Source organism: Miniopterus natalensis, chromosome 2 (genome assembly GCF_054644295.1).
Source record: "Miniopterus natalensis isolate mMinNat1 chromosome 2, mMinNat1.hap1, whole genome shotgun sequence".
NCBI lineage: Eukaryota > Metazoa > Chordata > Mammalia > Chiroptera > Miniopteridae > Miniopterus > Miniopterus natalensis.
The window spans coordinates 137,846,606-137,873,494 of NC_142082.1; the positions used below are offsets into that span (position 1 = coordinate 137,846,606).

At 41.9% G+C, this 26,889-nt stretch overlaps 1 protein-coding gene across 1 annotated transcript; it reads left to right on the top strand.

Moving 5' to 3' along the window:
- The first annotated feature begins 2,581 nt into the window (after window positions 1-2,581).
- PYM1 (PYM1 exon junction complex associated factor) lies at window positions 2,582-24,976 on the top strand. The gene is made up of 3 exons (XM_016214382.2): window positions 2,582-2,951; window positions 23,535-23,628; window positions 24,039-24,976. The coding sequence occupies exons 1-3, from the start codon at window positions 2,702-2,704 to the stop codon at window positions 24,520-24,522; spliced, it is 828 nt and encodes a 275-aa protein (XP_016069868.2). The 5' UTR covers window positions 2,582-2,701; the 3' UTR covers window positions 24,523-24,976.
- Window positions 24,977-26,889: the final 1,913 nt, after the last annotated feature.

Consider the following 26,889-nt stretch of genomic DNA (forward strand, 5'->3'; position numbering starts at 1 on the left):
TGAATACACGAGGACCTCTAGTGGAAAGAGAGGGGTCTAAGCAGTTCTTGATTGTTTCAAGACAGGTTTGTTGGAAGAGCCTCCTCCATTTTTATCAGAACTGTAGCTGCTGAGTAATAGTGTTTGGGAGTATTGTTGTTGCATTTGAACTGGAGATCTGAGGTAGGGGTTGGAGAGAGTCTGTCTCTCTGCTCCTGTGTCCCCTCCAATCTTAAAAAGACATGGGCCTGGTTGGGCATGGCTCAGTGGTTGAGCATGGACCTAGGATCCAGGTGATCAGGGTTCGATTCCTGGTCAGCGCACATGCCCGGGTTGCGGGCTCAATCCCCAGCTGGGGTCGTGCAGGAGGCAGCCGATCAATGACTCTCTCATCACTGATGTTTCTATCTCCCTCTCTCCCTTTCCTTTCCTCTCTCTGAAATCAATAAAGATATATTTAAAAAAAAAGAAAAAAGACATGGGCCCTGCCACACCTCATCTTTCATCTCCCCTTCCTATATGACCTTTTTAGTCATAAGGGATCATAGTGCTTTTGAAGGCTTATTTTGCACCAGGGCCTGTACTTAGTTCTGCAAGACAGCCAAAGACATAGCCTAGCTTAGGGGCTATACCAAAGAGTGGCTTGGTGTGTGTGTGTGTTTGTGTAAAGTGCCTCCTCACTCTAATCCATCCTAAACAAACATACAAGTCCCCTAGCCCCTTTTCCAATCAGTTTTCTGCCCATGAACCTCTCATCTAGAAATACTGGAATGATACTAATCCTTAAAGCACTCAGCTTTCCTTGCAAATAATATTTGCAGTGATACACTCTATGTTTGACCTGTGTTTCTCACACCATCATCATCAGATATGTCCTTACATGAAGTTAGAGTCACTTTTTAAGACACTATTTGAGACTTCAAAGTGAGCCACGAGGTGATCTCTCTAATAAGGAAGGAGCTGGAATCAGTCATACTCTAGGCTTCTTTGGGTCTTCTTTAGGAACTGTGCTCTGTCATATCCCAAGTCAGTTACTAGTGGGGGTGAGAGGAAGAAAGGCCAAGTATCATCTGAGGAGGAGGCGTCTAATGACTATAGTTCCAGGTGCTCATTTCTTTAATCAACCACATCATAAAACTCAGAAAGAAAGAAACCGCAATGAACAAAGGGAAAGGAAAAAACAACAGCCTTGTTCTCCTCAGCCTCTTCTTCCCCCTCTTCCTCCTCAGGGTGGGAGGGCCACATCCGGGGCCCAGGGCTGGGTCCCAGGCAGGTCTGCAAGACAGACTACTAAGTTTCACTTCCTGTCAACCCCAGAGCCGAGGCAGGATGTCTGGGGGCATGATGGGGGGCCTAGGGTTGGGTAGTCAACAGGAGCCGCTTTAGGATTCCCTCTTGCAGAAAGTTCCGTGGAGCAGCTCACCAGGACTAGCACTTGTACTCCATAGGTAGTCCAGTCCAGACCAATGCATCCCTCTAGTTTTTAGGGGCTTCGTCACACACTCTCACCTCTAATCACTAGTAACAAATCTAAGGACAGGATGCCAGACCTGACAGGGCTGAAGCACAGTTGGTGAAAGCGCAAGGGTTAAAAATAGAAGTTACAACATTTCAAAGCCTTCGGATGTTCCTAGTCAGCCATTGCTTTTTTTTTTTTTTTTTTTTAAGTGGGGCACTTCCAACCTAGTGTTGAAAGTGGTCACTAATATTTCACCTTCTCCTTGCTTCCAGCGCAACTGATGGAGGTTAACCTAAACTAACGTGGGGGATTTGGAGTGGGGTAAAAAAAGCTTTGATAAGGAAAAAGCAACATGGGGTTGGGGCAGGGCAGAAGTGACACCTGAGGAGAGGAACCTGCAGCCGGCCCCTCCCAGGCTGGAGGGGAAACGAGTTTAACAGGATTTAGCCCTGAAGGAACAAGAGCTGCTGAAAAGAACGAGGGAGGAGAACATTTGGGTTCCTATAAAGAATAGGAAGGTACGGGGCAGGGCAGTTGCAAAAGGTGTGACCTGGGCAGGGCAGGATTGCAAAACGTTTGACCGTATGGGCCGGTTCACTGGCGAGTTGCCCGCTTTCAATCCCTATGGCCCAGAGACTAGGAAGAGGTTAGAAAACTAACTGGATCCGCCAAGGAGCCTACACCCTGCCCTCTAACCCCGAGACCCTGCCAGAGGAGGTTCCCGGGGTCGAAGGCCGGCACAAACTTCAGCCGTTGTCACTTCGCCGCCTGAACCTCCGGGGCCGCCCCAGGGGCTGGGCCAGGCCAGGGCTCACCGCCCATCTCGGCCCGCCGCCCGCAGCCCTGAGGCCGCCGAGACAGGACACCGGCCGCCGGTGCCCTCCGCCTCCTCTCGCGGGTCCGTCTGGCGAGTAGGGCTGGGCGGCCGAGGGCAATCGGCAGGCGATTTCGACTGCCCACCTTCTAAGAGAGGATTAGGGGGTCTTCCATTTGCGCCCCCCCAACACAACTAATGCGCGCCAGTGCGTTCCTGGAGTTTGCCCGACCGGCTCCGTGTCCCCAAGCCGTTCTGGGACTTAGGCGCAGGCTAGGGCCTGAATATTCTTTTTCTCATTTATCAGGCCCCCTTTCCGGGTGCACGTGGGCCTTGCCCCCTTTTTCCTCGCAGGTCCTGGACGGACGAGAGTGCCTGTGAGGAGAGGGCTGTGCCTCAGAATTCTCTCGGCATCAGAGGACTGCTTTACACGCAGCAGGCGCTCAATAATGGTATCAGTGGCAGTAAAAGAGCCTACTGCTTTTATTTTACTGAAATTATTCAGCCTCTACTCCCTTCTTCGTCCTCCTCCACCATCGTCCATGAAATTGTGTACTCTCCCTTTAAGACTAAAATGGTGGCATGCTACGATCGGGACTCCACTTCCGGTGGGGAGGGGGCGGGACCCCAGCCCGCTCACGCCGGAAGTGGTTTGCGTTTTCAAGATGGCGACTCCCTATGTAACTGATGAGACCGGCGGTGAGTGCGGGAGGCGCGGAGCCGTTTCTCCTCGGGCTCTCGGGGCAGGGGTTCGGACTTGGAAAAGGGTCTGTGCCCCGCCCATCCCGGGGCCCCTCCTTTGCCCCGCCCTCCAGACCGCCTTCCCCATTCATTCTCTCCTACCGGGTGTCACCTGCGCCCCCTTCTGGTCTTGAGTTTATGGGGTCTCTGCTTCCGGTCACCCAAACCCGGGGTCCTTCAATGCTAGTCCCTATTCCCGGACCCTCACGGGCTTTTAGGTTTTCTCTAGCAGTTGAAGCTCCGATGTCTCTCTTTTGAGTTCTCTAGCCTTGGGGGGGGAGGGGGTTCCTACACTCTTAGTTCCCTCCAATTCCTGCTCTACCCTTCTTCCCCTCCCCCATCTTTTAGCTATACCTGCTTTCTGCCCTACCCCAACGTTTTCTTTTTCTGGAAGCTATATCTGTAGAAGATCTTCTCATTGCTACATATAGCTTTTCCAGTCTCCCTCATCTTCATTGTTGGTCCAAAGGTGTGAAGGGTCGAGGACCCTAATATAACTTTCAGCTTGAGTTTTCTCTTTGATGGCCCCACCCTTCTCTACCTTCTCTCTTGATAGTGATAGGAGTTAAGGGATCTAAGGTGGAAGAAGGCAGACCAGTAACGTATATAGTGGTCTCTCAAGCCCTCTGACAACTTGATAGAACCCACTATCCCTTCTGGCTATGGAAGAATTTCCAGTCTTGCTGATTGAGATGCTGAAGTGTCTGCTGTGTCTGTGAACTATATGTGTTGAAAACTGAAAAGCAAGATTTTCATTGTTGTTTTGTCCCATCCTAATTTCCTCATCTTTAGAAAAATGTGTATAGGAATATCTAATCATTGGCAATAAAATAAGATAGTATATGTGAAAGCAATTTATAAAATGCTGTGCAAGGCAAAGTGTTACTGTTTGTTTTTTGAAGTCTTCATTGTGTATGTGTAGCCTTCTGTAGAACTGATACAGTGCCTGTGCTGTGGTACATATGGTCTGTTTTAAAATGTGCCATTTTTACTTCTTCCTTTGCAGCTCATGTTCTTTACACCCCAACCCACCTTTCCTATGATATCTAATGACAACCTTTCCCCAACCTCACATTTCAAAGTGGTAAAACATCTCCTACTCTCTAGTCAGTAGGTCCTTCTTCAACTAGCTTCTTTTAATGTGTGCTTTGAAAATATTACTCAATTTCTCGTACACTCCTCTTTATTCTTAACTGTTGTGTTTTTTTTTGATTGCTTGATTTCAGAGAGAGAGGAAGGGAGAGGGAGAGAGAGAGAAACATTGATCGGCTACCTCCCACACACACCCTGACCAGGATCCAGCCCACAACCTAGGCATGTGCCCTGACTGGGAATCGAACTGTCGACCTTTCCGTGCGCAGGATGATGCTCAACCAACTGAGCCACACTTGCCACAATTGTCTTAACTGTTTTCTTAAACTGATTTAATGAAAATCCAGATATTGCATCTCACTCTCCCCTCCTACCAAGGGATATCTTCTGTTCTCTGTGACCATGTGGAAGAGGGGAAAGAATCACATTGCTTTTTTGTTTTCCTTTACTACTTCTAGATCACTGATCTACCACTGTCTCTCATGGAAGGTATTGCCATGCAATTATAGCATTTTCTCTAAAACCTCAGGGCCATCATCATTTTTCTCTCCACTGTTTCTTGCTCTCATTCTCAGTATCTCCAGCACCTTTGGGATACTCAGATCTTATAGTTCCTCAGCATGAGACCATTGACTTTGCTTTGTATTTTCAAACCAGCTTACACATCAGAGTTAGTACAACTTGGACCTTACCTATGACACTGCTTCACCTTCAGGTGTTCCCCATCACTTATTTTAGCCTCCTTACCAGTCACTTTTTTCACTACTTCACACCCACAGAAACTGCATTTTTCCCTCCTTAGGTTCTCTGGTTCTTGACCTTTCCCATTTCATTGAGTCTATTATTACCTTTATGACTGCCTTTGTTGCTGCCCTTGCTAGACCTCTGTGACCAGCCACTTTGGTACTATCCTCATTGCTTTCTTCATTCGTTTTGACCTGTACTAAGCAAGCACTGTACTATCTTGAGTCGTACCCATCAACTGTTTTCTTGAATTCTGCTTCCAGGCACAGCACATAGCTAGAGAAAAAACTCCAAAGCTAGCAGATCCAGTATAATATAATTTAATGTTAACTTCTGCCAAGATCACATCTTCTCTCCAATTCTTTTTTCTTGGTTTGCTTACATTCTACCATGGCCATTTCCCCAACCTTTTAATTCTCCCTCTTGTGGCAGGTGACCCACTTTCTATTTCATTGAAAAATCAAGGCATATCATTTCTGTTTCTTCCCTGTCCACAGCTTGACTTCTTGCATGTCAGGTCTATACATACTGTTTCCATTTCCTCACTGCTTATTTGTTCCTTAACTCTTAAATTTTTATTTCTAGCACTAACTTCTCTCCTGAGTTGCCAATTCCCTTTTCTTATTGTTTGGTAAATAGCTTTCATTCTCGGATATACTTTCACACCTCAAATACAAACTGTTCAAAATCAGTATCAGTTTTTTCCCTTATTTCAAAGGAACAAAGGCACCATTGTTCTAGCCAATCTAAGATAAACTTTTTTGCATTATTTCTCTCACTCTTTCTCTATTCTTAACATTTTATTTTCTTCTTAAAATTTTGAATGGACTTTATTTTTTATAACATTTTTAGATTTAGAGGAAAAGTTTGTTAAAATTTTTGCTTATTGATTTCAGAGAGAGAGGAAGCAGGGTGGGGAGAGACTTGCTGTTCCACTTATACGTGCACTCACTGGCTGATCCCTGCATGTGCTGCCCTGACCAGGTATCAAACCTGAGACCCTGGTGCATTGGGCTGATGCCCCAACCAACTGAGCTACCTGGCCAAGGCATAGATTTATAGAAAATTTGAGAAGATGATACAGGCAATTCCTGTATACCTTAGGTTCAGTTTCCCTTATTAACATCTTACATTGGTATGGTACTATTATTGCAATTAATGAACCAATATTGATACATTATTATTAATTAAAGCCCATACATTATTCAGATTTCCTTACTTTTTACCTAATTTTTTTTTTCTGTTCCAGGATCTCATCCAGGACACCACATAACATTTAGTTTTCATGTCTCCTTAAGCTCCTATTGGCTGTGACAGTTTCTCAGACTTTCCTTGTTTTTGATGACCTTGACAGTTTTGAGGAGTACTGGTCAGGTATATTTTGTAGGATACCCCTGTATTGGAATTTGTTTCATGTTTTTCTCATGATTAGACTGGAGTTATGTGTTTTTGGGGGATCGACCATTGAGGTAAAGTTATATTTTCATCATATAATGTCAAGGGTAAATAGTATCACAATGATTTTTTTTTTAAAGTATATCTTTATTGATTTCAGAGAGAGGAAGGGAGAGAGAGAGAGATAGAAACATCAATGATGAGAGAGTCGTCATTGATCGGCTGCCTCCTGCACACCCCTGACTGGGGATTGAGCCTGCAATCCGGGCATACTCCCTGACTGGGAATTGAACCCCAATCGCCTGGATCCTAGGACGATGCTCAACCACTGAGCCATGCCCAGCCGGGCCACGATTATTTTTTACTGTTGATATTTACCATGATCACCTGGCTTAGGTTCTGTTTGTAAGGTTTCTCCACGGTAAAAGTTACCCTTTTCCCTCTCCTTTCCATACAGTATTCATTACAAGAAAGTCACTGTTCATAGCCCATACTTCTTTTTCCTTTTTAAAAAAAATTTTCAATTACAGTTAACATTCAATATTATATTAGTTTCAGGTGTAGAGCATAGTGGTTAGACATTTATATAACTTACAAAGTGATCCTCCCAATAATTCTTGTACCTACCTGACACCATATATAGCTATTACAATATTATTGACTATATTCCCTAAGTTATACTTTATATCCCATGACTATTGTGTAACTTTCAATTTGTTCTTAATCCCTTCACCTTTTTCACCCAGCCTTCCAACTTCCCTCCCATTTGGCAACCATATGTTTGTTCTCCATATCTATGAGTTTGTTTCTGTTTTGTTTGTTTATTTTGTTTTTTAGATTCCATATATAAGTGAAATCATGGTATTTGTCTTTCTCTGTCTGGCTTATTTCACTTAGAATAATACCACCTAGGTCCATCCAGCTTGTCACTAATGGTAAGATTTCATTCTTTTTATGGCCAACTAATATTCCATTGTATATATGTATCACATTTACTTTATCCATTCCTCTTTTTTTGTTCTGTTAATCCTCATCCAAGGATATTTTTTTCCATTGATTTTTAGAGAGAGAGTGTGGAAGGGAAAGAGGACGGGAGAGAAAAAGAGAGAGAAACATGGATGTGAGAGAGACACATCAGTCATTTGCCTCCTTCATGCACCCTGACCATTGGGGCAGGGATCGAACCTGCAGACCAGGTACGTGACCTTGACCAGGAATCGAACCCTTGACCGGTTGGTGTGCAGGGCAGTGCTTTAACCACTTAGCAGCACTGCCCAGGGCTGTCCTTTTTTTTTTTTTTTTTTTTTTAATTATTGATTTCAGAGAGGGAGAGATAGAAACATCATTGATGAGAGTTATTGATTGGCTGCCTTCTGCACGCCCCTCCCACTGGGGATCGAGTCAGTAACCTAGGCATGTGCTCTGACCGGAAATCAAACCACAGTCTCCTGGATCCTAGGTCGATGCTCAACTGCTGAGCCACTCCCGGCCTGGCTCTCCATTCCTCTTTTGATTGAAGCATTGAATCCATGTAAATTTAAAGTAATTATTGATAAGTATGTAGTTATTGCTATTTTATTAATTGTCTTCTGATTGTTTTTGTAGTTCTTCTTTGTTCCTTTCTTATTCTCTTGCTCTCTTGTATGTTGATGACTTTCTGCAGTGTTGTGTGTGGATTCCTTTCTCTTTATTTCTGGTATATCTCTTGAAGATTTTTGGTTTGTGGTTACCACGTGTTTCATGTATACTAAGTTATGTTTATAGCACTCTGTTTTAAGTTGGTCGCTTACGTTAGAACACATTCTGAAATCACTACCATTTTTATTCACCCCCTCCATGTTTATATTTTTGTTATTATTTTTTTACTTCTGCATGTGTATGTATCCCTTAATTTATTGTTGTAATTACACATGATCTTCCTACTTTTGCCTTTTAACCTTTGTACTACCTTTAGTGTTAGTTGATTGATCCACTGTTTTTATTGTGTTTGCCTTTGTCAGCGAGAATTTTTTTCTTTACAATATTTTCTTTCTTTTTTTTTAAATTGAATTTATTGGGGTGACATTGGTTAATAAAATTACACAGGTTTCAGGTATACAATTCTACAGTACTCTTTGTGATAATTTTCTTATTCATTTTTTTCTCCTTCATCCCCCTTCTCCCTTCCCCCCTCCCTCCTTCTCCCTCCCTCCTCCTTCCTCTTTCCTCCTTCTACTTTCTTCTTTTTGACCCTTTAACAGTTCTTGTAGTACTGGTTTGGTGGTGATGAACCCCTTCAGCTTTTTTTTGTCTGGGATCAGTGCCCACACTTGGAGAGTGGAGAGTTATGCTCCCTTCCTTAAGGACGGATTATTTACATACATTATTTAGAATTCTTCTGCACAGGAGATTTGTCTCTTCTCCCCCATGTATTTATTCAGTCATTTATTTATATCAGTATGGACTTCAGGTTATAATACAATACTATTTATTTATTTTACTGCTCAAAGGTCCCCGCTTTGGACATTGGGAGCTCTTTTAGTTTGCCCTGTGTTTCTTTGGCATACTCCATCAGTGTAGGTTTGTGTTTTTTGTGGGATTTTTTTTAGCTCTTCCTTACTTTCTCGCACTAGAAGATGCTCCAGGATCATCTTGTATATTTCTACTCCAGTACTAGAATCAGCTATTTCTCCAAGGAGTCCTTGTTCCTTTTACTGGGCAATGGCATAGGAAACCAAATCAGAGCACTAGAGTTTTTGCTGCTTTTGGGTATTGCTTTGCATCATTTACTCCTTTCTTGCTCCCCGTCCCACACACACGCCAGCTGTCAAAGTATCATTCTATTCCCATTGCCATTACCTTTATCTCATTTTTTTTTTTTTTAAATATATCTTTATTGATTTCAGAGAGAGGAAAGGAGAGGGAGAGAGGGAGATAGAAACATCAATGATTTGAGAGTCATTGATCGGCTGCAGCCCACAACCTGGGCATGTGCCCTGACCGGGAACCGAACCCCGGTCTCCTAGATCCTAGGTAGACGCTCAACCGCTGAGCCACGCCCGGCCAGGCACCTTTATCTCATTTTCAATACTTGTTAGCTATATGGACTTGGGAATCCAAGCCTTAGTTTTCTTGTCAGTGAAATAGGAATAGTTCCTAAACATAGAATTATGTTCCTAAACATAGAATTATTTAAAATTTAAACGAAATAATGTACATCTGGTACATAGAAAGTGCTCAACAAATGGTCCTGTAATTATTACTGTTATGTAAAGATTATTGTATGGATTAAAAGAGATTATATATGCAAAGTATCAAGCATAGTACCTGGGTCATTCTAAGTACCTGATAAAATTCTAGTTTCTTTTATTTTTATCTTGCAAATATTGCTGTGACCTCCTAGGTAGTAGTCTTTTTTTTTTTTTTTTAATTGATTTTTAGAGAAAGAGGAAGGGAAAGGAGGAGAGACAGAGAGAAGCATCTATGTGAGAGCACAAAATCGATCAGCTGTCTCCCACACGCCCCCTACCAGGATTGAGCACACAACCCGGGCATGTGCCCTGACTGAAAATCAAATCAGCAACCCCCAGGTGCATAGGATGACGCCCAACCAACTGAGCCACATTGCCAGGGCAGTCTTTTTTTAAAAAATCATTTTTTATTTTTAGTTACAGTTGACATACATTATTATATTAGTTTCAGGTGTACACCCCTGATTTAACATTACTAAATGATCTTCCTGATAAGTCTCACATCCATCTAAAACCATACAGTTATTAGCATATTATTGACTATATATCCTATGATTATTCTGTAACAACCACCCAATTTGTACTTCTTAATCCCTTTACCTTCTTCACTTATCCCCCCAACTCCCATCTGGCAACCATCAAAATGTTCTCTGTATCTGAGTCTGTTTCTGTTCTGCTTGTTTGTTTTTTAGATTCAATTGTTAATATATATGTATTTATTGCCATTTTATTGTTTATTTATGTATGTATGTATGTATGTATGTATTTATTTATTTATTTATTTATTTATTTATTTATTCTTCTTACAGAAGACCCTTTAACGTTTCATGTGATATTGGTTCGATGGTGATGAACTTCTTTAGCTTTTTCTTGTCTGGGAAGTTCTTTATCTGTCCTTCGATTTTAAATGATAGCTTTGCTGGGTAATCTTGGTTGTACGTTATTGCTTTTCATCACTTTGAATATTTCTTGCCAAGCCCTTCTGGCCTGCAAAGTTTCTTTTGAGAAATCAGCTGATAGTCTTATAGGAGCTCCCTTGTAGGTAACTAACTGCCTGCTTTTCTCTTGCTGCTTTTAAGATTCTCTCTTTGTTTTTAAACTTTTGCATTTTAATTTATGATGTATCTTCGTGTTGGCCACTTTGAGTTCATCTTTTTTGGGACTCTCTGTGCTTCCTGGACTTGTATATCTATTTCCTTCACCAAGTTAGGGAAGTTTTCTGTTATTTTTTCAAATAGGTTTTCAGTTTCTTGCTGTCTCTCTTCTCCTCTGGCATCCCCATGATGCAAATGTTGGCACATTTGAAGTGTCTCACAGGCTTCTTACACTATCCTCATTTTTTTTTTAATTCTTTTTTTTCTTCCCTGTTCTGATTGGGTGTTTTTTCTTCCTTATATTTCCAAATTGCTGATTTGATCTTGGCTTCATCTACTCTGTTGATTCCCTGTAAATTATTCTTCATTTCAGTTAGTGTATCCTTCATTTCTGACTGGTGCTTTTTTATGCTGTTGAGGTTCTCACTAAGTTCACTGAGCGTCCTTATAACCAGTGTTTTGAACTCTGAATCCCTGGTAGATTGCCTGTCTTTGTTTTGTTTAGTTCTTTTTCTGGAGTTTTGTGTGCTTTCATTTGGGACATGTTTCTTTGTCTCCTCATTTTGGCAGCCTCCCTGTGTTTGTTTCTATGTATTAGGTAGAGCTGCAACGTCTCCCAGGCTTGGCAGAGTGGCCTAATGTAGTAGGTGCCCTGTAGGGTCCAGTGGCACAGCCTTCCTGATCACCTAAGCTGGGCACTCGAGATGTACTTCCCCCCATGTGGGGTTTATATACCTCCTCTTGTAGTTGAGCCTTTATTGCTGTTGGAAAGTCAACAGGAGGGATTTACCCCCAGGCTGAGCAGCTGCAAGGACTGGCTCTGACCGCTGACCACCCACCTCCAAACAGCTGTTCAGGGGCCCACCCCACAGAGCATGACTGACTTCAGCAGGGCTCAGGTGCTTGCTGAGTCTGCCCCTTGAGTATGTTACTGTGGAGGTGGTTGGGTGTTGTTTTGACGTTGTCTGAAGCCGTCCACCCAGTGCTCTGGCTCTGGGGCCTCCCTGGAGGTGCAGGCCAAAGTCAGCCACTGCCTATGTTCTGCCTGGGGCCACCTGGCATGAGTTACAAAGCGATCTGCAGATGGCTGCTGCTTGTGCTGGGCTTAGAGGTACCCAGGCAAGGCCAGGTTGTGAACTGAGGCTGGCTGCTGCTAGGGCCAGGTCTGGGGCCACTTAGCAAGACATACAGGATTCACTGAGGGCAGATGCTGCTTGTTTGAGAGATTTTTTTAAAAAAAGATGTCTTTATTGATTTCAGAGAGAGGAAGGGAGGAGAGAGATAGAAACATCAATGATAAGAGAGTCATTGGTTGACTGCCTCCTGCACACCCCTACCCCCCCACCCTGGGGATCGAGCCCATAACCCAGGCATGTGTATTGAGTGGGAGTCAAACCGCGATCTCCTGGATCATAGGTCAATGCTCAACCACTGAGCCACACCGGCCAGGAAGTTTGAGAGATTTTAGAAAAACCTGAAGCATGAGCCAAGACAGGCCATTTTTATGGAAATTCACTGGAAACAGCTTGGGTGGGCTCGAAAGTGATGGTGGGGCCTTAGGGAGTCACTGAGGTGGGACAAACTATGTGAGCCAGGTTGATGGAGTCTCAGATTTGGTGCTCTCCTGCCCACTCTGTGGTGGGGGCTCATCAAGGGAACAAAGGCCTCTGCCAGCACTTCTCTCTAGGAGAAAGCTGTTCCCCCCACAAGATCTCGCCCTGCTGGACAATTCAGTTCCTCCCTATAAGTCTATGGTGCCTATCAAGCTGCTGCCCCAGCATTGGAGCTCAGAGGGAGCGAGTCCATATTAGTCTGTGCATAGGTCCTTTTAAGAGAAACTGCCTGGGACTCCAGAAGCCTATGTCTCCCTCAGCCTCAATGCCTGCTGGTTTTTACAGCCAGAAGTTATGACAACTTCTGTTCCTGGCACTGGAATCCTGGTCTGGGAGGCCTGGTGTGAGGCCAGGACCCCTCACTCCTCAGGAGGGACCTCCACAGCCAAGATATTCCTCCTGATTATCTGCCACTGGCAGTGTGGGACCAGCCTGCTTCGCCTCTGCCCCTCCCTCCTACCAGTCTCAATGTGGCTTCTTTTTTAATTCCCTAGTTGTAGGACTTCCATTCATCTGGACTTTGGGCGGTTCTAAATGATGGTGGTTCTGTAGTTTTGATGTAGTTGTGGGAGGAGGTGAGTACCATGTTTACCTATGCCATCATCTTGACCAGAAGTCAGTAGTAGTCTTATCTCTAGTCTCTCTGTTCCAGTTCATTTGCAACACTGTTATCAGATTATTACTTGTACTTAAAACAACTTAAATACAAGTTGTTATGTGATTTATTTTTAAGCTGTTTTTTTGTTGTTTAAAAAATATGTCTTTATTGAGTTCAGGGAGAGGGAGAGAGAGATAGAAACATCAATGAGGAGAGTCATTGATCAGCTGCCTCCTGCATGCCCCCTGCTGGGGATTGAGCCCACAATCTTGACATGTGCCTTGACCAGGAATTGAAGCTTGATCTCCTGGATCACAGATGCCAGCGGGGCTAAGTTATGTAATTTTTGTTTAGTATAATTTGTTCACTCAGAGTCCACTGTTAAATTTGTCATATATTCTTCTGATCTTTATTTTTTCTGTGCATTTAAAAAACACTTTTGGCCTGGTCGGGCATGTCTCAGCGGTTGAGCATCGACCTAGGTTTCTGGGGTCAAATACATTTGGGAAATGCTATAAATGATATTCCCATCTTGGATATTCACATGAATGAGAACTTATTAACTCAGGTGCCTTTCTCTCTCTCTCTCTCTCTCTCTCTCTCTCTCTCTCTCTCTCTCTCTCTCTCTCTCTCTCTCTCTCATGCCCCGCACCTTTCCTCCTCTCCTTCCCCCAGGTGCCAGGTGTGTCTTCTTTGCTTTTCTTTCTCCTGAGCTCCAAGGGGGCCCTTCTTTTGCCTCTGTAACTTGTTTCTCACTTCTTCCACAGCTCACTTTATCTACCTCTGTGACTTTCTAAATAATCTTTTGCTTGTATTTCGGGGGGGAAGAAACACCAACATATTAACTCACTTAAGCCTTGCTGATTTAAAAAATCCTTTTTCTGTGTTTAACCCAGATTTCCCCAAACTTGTTTAACAATTTTTTTTAGGTAACCCTTGTTAATGACTTAAGGAAATAGTGTTTTATATAACAAAAGCTTTGGGAAATGCTGAAAAATGATAGGACTATCTTATATTCTCTTGCTATGTTAGCCAAATTGCTTTCTAAAGGTTTTTTATCATTGACAATATATGAATATGCTGGTTTCACCACTTCTTTGACTGCATTGGTATTCGGTATTCTCATCTTTAAAAATTCTACTTCTTTGAAGTACTTTGGAATTCACAGCTTGGGTTTGAATTCTGCTGCAGTTTACTGACTTTGTAACTTTGGGCAAGTTATTAAATTTCTCATTGTCTGTGAAACTGGAATAATCCTTCATAAAGTCGTGAAAATGAAATAATGCATATGAGCACTGTCCCTGGCCTGAAGCAAGCACTCAATAAAGGGTAGTTGCTATTATCTTTTGAGAATTGACTATAAAATTTCCATATGGATCATTTACTCTTACACTCAAGATACTACTCACTACTATGAGCACAAACCACTTTTCAGTATAGTATCATCACATACTGCATTTCTGCCTTTACCCTTCAATGAAACTGGGCTGTCTCGTATAAGACAGATGCAACGGTAGTGTTCTGATGTGTGAACTTCGGCATGAGAATTGAGTTCAGATTGAAGGTACACGCTGCCTTTGTGATCACAGACATATCGTTTAACCTCTTGAGGACTCTGTTTCCTCAGCTGTAGATGAGAATATCTACCCATTGTCTAGTTTCAGTAAGGTATTGTAGATAAAGGTCTTGTAGCTACTTATCAAAGTAGCTACTTATTAATAAATGTTCTTTCCTAATTTTTCTTAACATACTGTGAGTTTTCTGTTGCTGTGATTTTGCTTGTTATTCTTCTTAGAATGCCCTTTCCCTTTCCTCTGCCTGCAGAAATAATGAACCAATGATTTGTTGTTGTTATTATTACTACTACCTATACTGTAGGGTCAAGGTTGTCATGATTTAGCTCTGGCCAGGTAGCTCAGTTGGTTAGTGTGTGTCCCAATATGCCAAGGTTGCAGGTTTGATCTCTCGTCTGTGCACATATAAGAATCAACCAATGGCCCAGCTGGACGTGGGTCAGCGGTTGAGCGTCGACCTAGGATCCAGGAGATCGCAGTTTGATTCCCGGTCAGGGCACATGCCTGGGTTGCGGGCTTGATCCCCTGTAGGGGGCGTGCAGGAGGCAGCTGGTCAATGACTCTCTCATCATTGATGTTTCTCTCTCTCTCTCTCTCTCTCTCCCTGTCCCTTCCTCTCTCTGAAATCAATAAAGATATATTTAAAAAAAAAAAGAATTAACCAATGAATGCATAAATAAGTGAAACAACAAATCTATCTCTCCCTTCTCTCTCTCTTTTCCCCTCCCCCCATCCCTTCCCCTCTCTCTAAAATAAATTAAAAAGAAAAGATTTCCATCATTTGGTGTCACCTTTCCCCATTAAACAGGGTGTGATCATTTATTCCCTCTCTCTCTTTTTTTAATCCCCACTCGATATTTTTCCATTGCTTTTCAGAGAGAGTGGGAAGGAGGGAGAGAGAGAGCGAGGGAGGAAGAAAAACATTGATGTGTCACATCAATTGGTTGCCTCCTGCACTCGGCCCCATGGTCCAGCTCGGCCTGGATTGAACCTGGAACCGAGGTGTGTGCCCTTCACCGGAATTGAACCTGAGACCCTTCAGTCCAAGGGCTAATGCTCTAACCACTGAACAAAACCTGCTACGGTGATCATTTATTTTCTTGAAATCTCTTATCAGTGTGTATCAGTGTCTTTTAGGATACTTAAGACATTTATATTTTTGTTTTATTATTTGTTTGCCTAACTTGCCCACCCTCCTTACCTAGACTATAAATTTCTTGAAAGTGGGACCATTTTACTTAAATCCTGTAGCACTTTGTATAGTGCTTTTCTCCTAGGAGGCTTTTAGTAATTTATTGCATTTAATTAATCTGTAGTCTTGCTTCTGACCACGTTACTTTTCTGAGGCAATATTCTTGGAAATAACTAGAGATTTCCAAATTGCCAAAATCTTTTCCTTATTCTCTCTGCAGTATTTAATACTGTTAGTCACCTGCCCTTAAAACTCTTTTGGTTTCCATGGCATAGCACTGTCTTAGTTCTTCTTTCCTAGAATGATTTTCTGTTGCTGACACCTTTTCTTCCTTGAGGAAAATGATCATGACCATTTTTCTAGGTCATTTCTCCAAATTGGATCTTTTTATATTTTCTCTATGTTAAAAACCTGGATCTTATGATTATTGGCCCTGAGATCATCCTCAAACTCAGATCTGTGACCCAAATTTCCTTTTTAACTTGAAGCAGGTCCCAGGGATTCAACAGTCATTTCCACCTAACCCTTTGGAGTCCTCCCAAGTCTCGCTGTGTTGTCTCTTCACTGTCTTCCTGCCATCCCTGAAAACAGAGCCCTTTCAGTTTATGGAAACAGGTTGAGGATTACAAAACAGCAGATGTGGTGAAATAAAGCTTACAAAATAGTTATAGGTGCAGTCTGTAATCTGTAATTTCTGGAAAATCCTGGTAATCTGCCTTTGGTTTTTATTTCTAGGGGTAAGAATGCCAAACCTCTTCTTCTTTTGGCTTTACCTTTGGATACCATCAAGGACAGAGAATGGAACCAAGTTAACATAAAATAAGTGCTCCTTTGTGAGAATAGGCTATTTGTATCTCTGAGGGCTTCTAGTTAGGGTGAGCATTCAAAAAGCTTCCCATATATATAGGGGAAGCTGTATATATATATATATATCTATATAAAATATATATATAAAATTGTTGATAGTATTACAGATGTCCCCCAATTTTCCCTCCCTTTGTCCCCGTCCTCCCAGCCCCTGCCCCACCCCAGGCCTTCACCGCACTATTGTCTGTGTCCATTGGCTATGCATATATGTATATAAGTTATTTGGTTAATCTCTTCCCCCCTCCCCTCTGAGATATGTCGGTCTGTTCCATGCATTCATATCTCTGGACCTATTTTGTTTGTCAGTTTATTATGTTCATTAGATTCCACATATAAATGAGATAATTCCTATCTTTCTCACATTCCATTTTTCCTAGCCTTAAGGCTTCCACTATAATCTCTGGGCACTTTACTTAAATATGTTTGTTATTGACCCTTCTTAATTCCATGGAAAACTGCCTACATAGAATTGAATGTTATTTTCACAAGGTTTTCTTCTATCAGTGGTTTTTATTTTCCTCCAAAGTTTCTACATTCAGAAGTGATGTAATTAGTTTATTTGTGTTTCTTATTACCTTTCTTCCTCACTAGAATGCATGCCACAAGGAGGCTAGACCCTTGCCTGCTTTATTCATTGTTGTATCCCTAGGACTTATTACAGTGCAAAGTGCTCAATAAACATTTAAAATCCATGCGTGAATAAATGTTATTACCATATGCCCTGCCTACCCACAGGTATGTTGTGAAAAATAAGAATACGTCTGCAAATCACCAGATTAAATCCACTGTAGTGCTGTTTCAGTTCTATCCTCTCTCATTCAAATCTTGGCAGTCTTCAGATCCTGTTGGCTTATTCTTCATGATGAAATTTTTTTCCATTTTCTTTCAGTACCCATACAGAGCATCTAAATCAAATCTTCTCACATTGTGGCTATAGCTTTAATTTTTTTCTACCTTTAGTTTATGTTACATATTTTTTGTTAATCTTAAAGCATTGCTTTGAGAAGATTATCTGTACTCCCTTATTGGCCTTTAGTGTTCCCTCACAATTTGAAGCTCAAGTCCAAAGTCAAGAGGAGGTTGGATACCTTTTGTCTTCTGACTAATTTATCTCTAGTCTCTTTTCCCATTACATATACTTTTTGCCCAAAATATACTGGATTCTTGCTATTCCCTAATATGATACATAAGTTTTATTCATTAATTTTAATTAATTATAGTCTTCTGTGGGCCAGGCCCTTTGCTTCAAAGATCAAAGACAAAGTTTCTGCTCTCAAGCAAACAAACAATTATGTTAAACATTAGAGCATGATAAAGGCCAAAACAGGTCCTGTGGGTACACAAAGGGCAACTTCTAACCTGGCTTTGGGGGAGTATATCAGGGAAGACTTCACTGAGTACTTTATACTTGTACTTGACCTTTAAAGACCAATAGGAATTAACTAACGTATGATTCAAGGAAAGTCTATTACAGGCCAAAGGAAACAAAAGCAAAAAGGCATAGAGAATAGGGACACCTTTGGGTGAGATTTGTGAATATTTCAGTGGCTGGAGCAGAAAGTGTGAGTAACTGGATGCTAATAGGCTAGAACGGTCAAGAAGGCCTTTTTATGTATGGTTCCATTTTCCATGTATATAGTCTGAGAGCAACAGGAACCCGGGAAGAATTTTAAGTAGGAGCCTGACTAGTCCAATTCGTTCATTTGCTTATGTTGTCCCATATGCCTAAAATACTTCTCTTTCTTCTTTCCTCACAGTCATGCCCATGCCTCCACCTGTCTAAATCCTACTCATCTTCCAAAGATCACAACAGATGCTGTGTCCTTAAAACCTTGTAACTCCCTTGGTCTAAAGTAACTTCACTCTCCTTTGTGTACCCATTTTCCAAGCCATTTAGATTTGAAACCTATAATAAGATATTTTTAAAACCCACAATATAACAACAACAATAATGGGGATTTTTTTTTTTTGTTAATCCTCTCCCAAGGATCGGGTTATTTTTTCCATTGATTCTAGAGAGTGGAATGGGGGGGTTGGGGAGAGAAACGTCAATGTGAGTGAGCCACGTCAATTGGTTGCCTCCCACATCTGCCCCGACTGGGGCAGGGAACCTGCAACCCAGGTGCGTGCCCTTGACCTGCAATCGAACCCAAGACCCTTCAATGTGTGGGCCAGTGCTCTAACTCCTGTGCTACGCCGGCAAGAGTGGGATTTTTAAAATAATCCTTACTCGAGGACATGTTTCATCAATTTTAGAGAGAGGAAGGGAGGGAGGGGGAGAGAGAAACAGAAACATCAATGTGAGAAAGAAACATTGATCTTGGTTGCTTCCCATATGCGCCCCGACCAGGGATTGAACCCAGAAGCTAGGTATGTGCCCTGGCTGGTAATTGAACTGGAAACCTTTTGGGACGATGATCTGACCTACTGAGCTACCCGGCCAGGGCAGTAATGAGAATTTTAAAAAAGAAAATGTATTTATAATCTAATCACCTCAATATAAATTTTCATCTTACACACTTTTTTCTAAACTTACAAATACTCCTCCTGCTAAAATAAATAAATAAATAATATATATGCATAACATATAATTAAAATAATGGTATATGTAATTATGTTTTGTTATATCACATTACATGATGACAATTTTTTATCATTTTTAATGGATGTATTATAAATCCTGTATAACTGGATGTGAAGTTTGTTTTAATTTTTAGCCATTTATACACAATACCATTTTTATATGATTCTCTCCCTTATTTTTTGTTTTTATTTTTTCCTGTTGGAACTATTTCCTAATGCTAAATTCTCAAAATTAGGATGACAAAAACAAAATGTTTTGCATTATCTTTGACTTTAACCGCCTAACCTTTACCCTTTCCTCAGTCAATGAATTACTGAGTGTTGTTGATTCTTTGATACCTGGCATTAGTCTTTTCATTTCCATTTTCACTGTTTCAGCCAATTTTGTCCCTCATGCCAAGATTATTGCAGTCTTTTTTTCCTAACTGATTTCCCCAGTCTCCAATATTTTGCCTTTTCAATTCTCCTTCTCATCATGCCAGATTAATTGCCCTAAAGCACTGCTTTGGATAAAAGATTCATTGTTTGACAGATCCTTATTGAATGCATACCGTGCACCACATATTAAATCCCTTAACTGGCATTTACAGGTATGAATATCCTCCCCTCTTTACTTTTACACCAGCCCTCTGACCCAGCCGGACTGGTCTCTTCACCATCTTCTGAACATGCCGTCTGTATTACCATGTCTGAAATTTTTTTGTTTGTTTAAATATATCTTTATTGATTTCAGAGAGAGGAAGGGAGAAGAAGAGAGAAATAGAAACATCAGTGATGAGAGAATTATTGATTGGCTGCCTCCTGCACACCCCCTACTGGGGATGGAGCCCGTAACCTGGACATGTGCCCTGACCTGGAATTGAACCCCAATCTCCTGGATTATAGTTTGATGCTCAACTGCTGAGCCATGCTGGCCGAGCACCCTGTCTGAAATTTTGTTTTAGAATGAGCTTCTGTTTAGAATCCATTCTGCTTCCCTTTTCTCAATTTTTGATTCTTTCTTTGAAGTCCCACTCTAGTCTCAGCCCTCCCTCTCTGAAGCTCTCTGTTTTTTCATTACTCAGTTCTTACTGGTGTCCGTACACTTGATCTTAGCCAAAAGTCTGAGAAGCGATTTTATTCTTGTCTCTAAACTGTCACAGCTAAGCAAACAATATCTTCATTCTCTTTTATTCACAAGATAAAACTCTGAATTCCTTCACCTTGTTTTTAAGGCTTTCTAAGTTCTGGCCCCATTTTTTATTTCCAGCCTGGCTTCCTAGTTCCTAAAATGAACTGTCTGATTCCTCTGGGCTCCTCTACTTTATGTTCTTTAAATACTCCATGTCTCCTTGCCAGGTTGCTCTGCCAGTTTGAGCGTTGTCCTGATACACTAAGGTTGTGGGTTCAATCCCTGGTCAGGGCACACAAAAGAATCAACCTATGAATTCATGAATGGGTGGAGCAACAGGTTGATGTTTGTCTCTCTTTCTCTCTCTCTAAAATAAAAATACTCCATGCTCATTTCACATCCATGCCTTTCTTTGCTCACATTTTTGTTCTTTCTCCCATCCCTTTTAGCTGTCAAATCTTACTGATTTTCTTTAACACATTTTTTCATTTTTCATTTATTCATGTTTGCATTTTTGAAAAAATACCTTTTTAAAAAATATATGTTTTTAATGATTTCAGAGAGAGGAAGGGAGGGGGGAGAGAGAGAGAGAGAAACATCAATGATGAGAGAGAGTCATTGATCAGCTGCCTCCTGCACCCTCCCCACTGGGGATCGACCCTGCAACCCAGGTATGTGTCCTGACCGGGAATCAAACTGTGACCACCTGGTTTGTGGGTCAGTGCTCAACCACAGAGCCACACCAGCAGGGTAATATTTGCATTTTGAACAAAAAACCAACTCATGTTACAATGTATAATCCATGTGGGAGGCCCATATACTTAAAAAAGAGTAATACAAGATAGATATATATAGGTGGGCAAAAGAAGGTTTACAGTTTGTATGGGAAAAGACATGCAGGTTATGATTATTACAATTGCATTATTAACTCTGTGTTTTGTGTACTCACCACTGTAAACCTACTTTTGTCACACCCTGTATGCATATATATATTAATGGTTTCTACCACTTCTTCCAGGTTATCCCTCTTAAGGTAACTAGCATTAAAGGTTTGGTATCTTGGTATGTGCCCTTTCACACCTTTCTCTTTGCCCCTAACACAAACTCTGTGGATGTTTAAATGCTGCTCCTTGAATGGAGCATACTCTACACCAGGGTTCTCAAATGTCCAGGACACTTGGAAGTTCCATAAGACCCTTTCAGGAGGTCTGCAAGCATAACTATTTTCATAATATACTAAGATGTTATTTGCCTATTTGCTGGGTTGACATTTTCAGCAATGGGTGGGTAGAACTGCTGGCCCCTTAGCACTAATCAAGGTAGTAGCACGAACTGTACCAGGCATTGTTTTCTTCATTGCCACATGCTTGCAGTAAGTAATGCCGGTTTCACTTAATATCCTTGATGATGCAATAAAAATTATTATTTGATTAAATCCTGGCCTTTGAATACACATTTTTGTTTATTGTTTTTGTTTATAGTTTTATTGAGATATAATTGACATATAATGTGTAAGTTTAAGATATACAGTGTGATGATTTGATATTTGTATATATTGTGAAATGTTTACCACAATAAGGTTAGTTAACCATCCTTCACCTCAAAGGGTGAGAACATTAAAGCTCTACTCTCATAGCAAATTTCAAATATAAAATACAATATTGGTAATTATAGTCACCATGCTTTGCCTTGGATCCCTGGAACTTACTCATCTTATAAGAAAGTTATACATATTTTTAATGTTCTCTGTGGACTAAATGGGAAGTAAACATGAAACACTTCGTTGCACACTGTAGATGGTGTCTCAAGGAAAAGTGCTGGTGCAACTCTCCCAGGTGCAAGCTAAATAAGCTTCATGGAACACCATTTTTACTTTAAAGAACCATTGACAAATGAACATTAGAGTTTTGGAAAACTTGTATCTGCCATTGTGAGCTTGACAACTTCCCAATAAAGACTTTTCTGATGATGTTAACAAATATGATTTTTTATATTGCGTAGTTAAATGCATAATACTACACAATAAGAGTGTAAGGGGAAATCCTGAAATTAAAAAATGTTTGAGGATCACTACCTATTTTCCCACGACTTGCTTTTTCACTTAGTATATTATGAACACCATTCAAGGTCAGTGTATTTATATCTAAAATTCTTTCCCAGCCTGACAGGTGTGGCTCAGTGGTTGAGTGTTGACCCATGAACCAGGAGATTGTGGTTTGATTCCCGGTCAGGCCACATGCCCCTGTTGCAGGCTGGATCTCCAGTATGGGGCCTGCAGGAGGCAGCCGATCAATGACTCTCCCATCACTGATGTTTCTCTCTTCCTCTCCCTTCCTCTCTCTGAAATAAATAAAAACATATTTAAAAAAAAAAATCTCATCCAACCCTGGCCAGTGTGGCTCAGTTGGTTGGAATGTCACCCTTTACACCAAAAGCTTGCAGTTTCAATTCCTGGTCAGGGTGCATATCCAGGTTGTGGGTTCAGTTCCTTCCTATAACTGATTGATTTTTCTCTCTCACATTGACGTTTCTCTCTCTCCCTCTCTCTCTCTAAAATCAATAAAAACATATCCTCGGGTGAGGATTAAAAACCCCAATAAGATTCTTTTCCATAACAGCATGATGTTTCATCATGGGGATGATCAACATCTATTGATGGCTGTTCATGTTGCTTTCATCTTTTTGTTTTAATTTAAATAATGCAGCAACATTCTTTTTTCTCCATTTTAATCCTCACCCAAGGACATGTGTGTGGGGTTTTTTATTATTGATTTTTAGAGAGAAAGGGAGAGAGACAGAAACATCAATGTGAGAGAGAAACATGGATCTATTGCCTCCCATACACACCCCAACCACACCCTGACTGGGGATGGCCTCCAACCTGGGTATGTGCCCTGACCGGAATCAAACCCGTGACCCTTTCATGTATGGGATGAAGCTCCAACCAACTGAGCCACACCGGCCAAGGCATAACCAACATTCTTCACATATATCCTTGTGCATTGATGCTTCTGTATGTATAGTATGGATTCCTAAAAGTTGACCTGTTTTTCACAATCCATCTTAATAAAACTTCCCCTTCTTACAACATCTTCTCTGGTAATTTCTCTTTGTTTTTACCCCTTTTTAGCCTCTTAATCATTTACTGTCTTTTGATGTCCACATGCTATTGTCTTGTTTTTTAGAAACTTCCTTTATGCCAGTCTTGTCTTGCCAACTAGATTATGAAAATAGAAAATCCCTGAGGGTATGGATGGTGTGTTTTACAGTGTATAGACACTTAATGAACAGAGCAGGATTGAGTGTTGATATGAGAAAAGGATACCTTAATGGTTCCATTTAGTGGCCAGATGGATGCTGAGGGAAGCTGTGTGCATTCATGCATTCTTTCATCTTGGGAACTATTTGAAAATTAGAGTAACTCTCCAATTTAATTCTCTCATTTCAGGCAAGTACATTGCCTCAACACAGCGACCCGACGGGACCTGGCGCAAGCAGCGGAGGGTGAAAGAAGGCTATGTGCCCCAGGAGGAGGTCCCAGTGTGCGTGGTTAGGCGTGAGGAGGGGGTATTTAATGGGATCCCTACAGAAAGAAAGAACATGTATGCCTATGAGTTCAGGGAAGAATCTCCTGATGCCCAAATCCCAGGAATGGAAGAAGACAACTGTCTGAGAAAGTAGAGGCAGGGATTGGGCTACAGGGATGAGTGAGTGTTATAAGTGACTAGTCCTGTTCTTATGGCCTCTGTTCATCAGAACTTCCAAATAGCATTCAGAGATCCAGACCTTTGAGACCTAGGGACCCTCCTACAACCTGCGAAGCAGAGGAAAGTTGGGGAAGGACCAAGGGAGAGGAAGCAAGCAGAAGTGAAAAGGGTGAAGTGATTTGGAAGGTTAAGAAAAGGGCTCTAAAGTCATTGGTTCTCTAACTGTTGGCATCTGTTGCCTGCAGGTATGAGAACAAGTATGTGAAGTTTTTCAAGAGTAAACCAGAATTGCCCCCAGGGTTGAGCCCCGAGGCCACTGCTCCTGTCAACCCATCAAGGCCTGAAGGTGGTGAACCAGGCCTTTCCAAGACAGCCAAACGCAACCTGAAGCGGAAGGAGAAGAGGCGGCAGCAGCAAGAGAAAGGGGAGGCAGAGGCCTTGAGCCGGACTCTGGATAAGGTGTCCCTGGGAGAGACAGCTCAACTCCCTAGTGCTCCACAGGGCTCCCGGGCAGCCCCTACAGCTGCCTCTGACCAGCCTGATCCAGCTGCCATCACCGAGAAGGCCAAGAAGATAAAGAACCTAAAGAAGAAGCTCCGGCAGGTGGAAGAGTTGCAGCAACGGATCCAGGCTGGAGAAGTCATCCAGCCCAGCAAAGAGCAGCTGGAGAAGCTAGCGAGGAGGAGGGTGCTGGAGGAGGAGCTTGAGGACTTGGAGCTTGGCCTGTGAAGCCTTTGGAGAATAGGGAATGGACTGCAGAACAAACTATGGGGCTTTCTGGGGTCCTGGGGAATATGGGCAGCAGCAGTCAGGAGGGGTATGCCCCCATACTGGCTCACTTCCACCTCTCATGGCCCAACTCTGTCCTCCAGAGCCTAGCCTCTCCCTCATTCCTTCCCTTTTCTTCCAAACTCCTATTTTTTGGACTTTCCCCCCTCCCATTCCCAGTGTTCAAAAATCTCAGTGACTACCCTGGGTTCCTTTGCTGCTGATTTGGGTGTCTTGTTCAAAAGAAAACTGGGTGGGTGGGAATCTCGGAGAACTGAGGTTGAGGGTAGGGGGAGTATGCCCAAGTCTTGGAGTCTTGGTTCCTGTTCTCAGTGTTTATGGGTTATTTCCCCCTCCATCCCTGACCCTTTTTTTTTTTTTTTTTTTAAAGAAAAGAATAAACAAGTAGACAAATTGTCTAGCTTTGCCTCTTTCTTTGCAGCTTCTAGTAGGTATTTTATCCCCTTCAGTTTGGGACAGGAAGACAAGTTTTGGGGGTAGTAATTCATTTTAAGTTTTTAAAAATATGTTTTTATTTTTTTTACATGTTTTTACTGATTTCAGAGATAGAAAGAAACATCAATAATGAGAGAGAATCATTGCTTGGCTGCCTCCTGCATGCCTCCCAATGTGGATTGAGCCCCTAACCCGGGCATGTGCCCTGACTGTTAATCAAACTGTGACCTCCTGAACCACACGGGCCAAGCAATTCCTTTTTTTTAAAAAAAAACACCACTTTATTTATTTTTTAAATACATCTTTATTGATTTCAGAGAGAGGAAAGGAGAGGGAGAGACAGATAGAAACATCAATGATGAGAGAGTCATTGATCAAGCCCGCAACCGGGGCATGTGCCCTGACCAGGAATCGAACCCCCATTGCCTGGATCCCAGGTTGACGCTCAACCGCTGAGCCACACCCAGCCAGGCACAATTCCTTTTAATTTTTAACAGTTATGAATGTATGACCAAATTAGCAACACTGAGTTATGACCAGTTTGTTTGTTCAGATTTAACTGAACAGAAATTAGTGTTATAATAAAATGAAACAGAACAAATTTCATTTGACATGTTAATTTGCATGTGTCATCACTGTGTTGCATAGCAATGGGGCCTTTGCAACACCCTTACTGTTTCTAAGATAATCAATCTACTTCACAACTTCATTGGGGCAATTCATCTGAAATTTTACCTTATCAAATACCACCCCAAGATAGCATTGTGAGGCAAACTAATGATATAAGTAAAGGAATTTACAGCCAAAAAGAGCTGTCACTGAATTTTTGCATATCCTCTGATGTTCACCCCTCACCTATCACAATCTTTCTAGTCAGCTGCTAGTGTAGAAACCAACAGAGGGGGAAGTCAGCTGTAATGATCTATCTCAGGAGTTCAGAATTCTTAACCTGATTCAAAAGGTCCCACTCAGTCTGGCCTCATTTCTTGCCATCCTCAACTCTGGTCAAATGACCTCAATTTTACTGAACTATTTTCAGTTCATCAAATGAGCCATATTTTCTCTGAGCCTCAGTCATTTACCTTTGCCAGTTCCTTTGCCTAGACTCTTTTCCTGACCCCCCCTCCTTGGTCAACTCTTACCCTTTGGATATTTAATGTTACCCTCTCTGGGAAGACTTCCATTACCCTCAAATACTAATTTGGGTACCTCTCTAGTTATTTTTTTTCCCTGTTAATCCTCACCCCAGGGTATTTTTTCCATAGATTTTTTTTTTTTTTTTTTTTTTTTAGAGAGAGCGGAAGAGGAGAGAGAATGAGAGTATATGGCCTTGGGACTGAAGGATTCCTGGTTCGATTCTAGCCAAGGTGCATGTACCTTGGTTGCAGGTTCGATCCCTAGCCCGGGTTGAGGTATATGTGGGAGGAAACCAACTGATGTGTCTTTCTCACATCAATGTTCTCTCTCTCTCTCTCTCTCTCTCTCTCTCTCTCTCGCCCACCCCCCCTTCCATTCTTTCTGAAAAGCAATGGAAAAAATATCTATGAGTGAGGACTTAAAAAAAAAAAGAGAGCCCGGCCGGGTGTGGCTCAGAAGTTGAGCATCGACCTACGATCCAGGAGATTGCGGTTCAATTCCTGGTCAGGGCACATTCTGGGTTGCGGGCTCGATCCCCAGTCGGGGGCGTGCATTAGGCAGCTAATCAATGATGATTCTCTCATCATTGATGTTTCTATCTATCTCTTTCCCTCTCCCTTCCTCTCTGAAATTAATAAAGATACATTAAAAAAAGAGAGAGAGAAACATGAGGAGGGATAATTTGTGCCTTGCACAAATGAGCAAGCAGTTAATGAGGACTTGACTAGGCATCTC

Bases quoted from the DNA above. Each gene is read 5' to 3' on its own strand.
- PYM1 (XM_016214382.2), top strand. From the start codon at position 2,702: ATGGTATCAGTGGCAGTAAAAGAGCCTACTGCTTTTATTTTACTGAAA. The intron at 2,952-23,534 runs GTGAGTGCGGGA...CTCTCATTTCAG, and splicing joins TGTAACTGATGAGACCGGCG to GCAAGTACATTGCCTCAACA. The intron at 23,629-24,038 runs GTGCGTGGTTAG...TGTTGCCTGCAG, and splicing joins CCCCAGGAGGAGGTCCCAGT to GTATGAGAACAAGTATGTGA.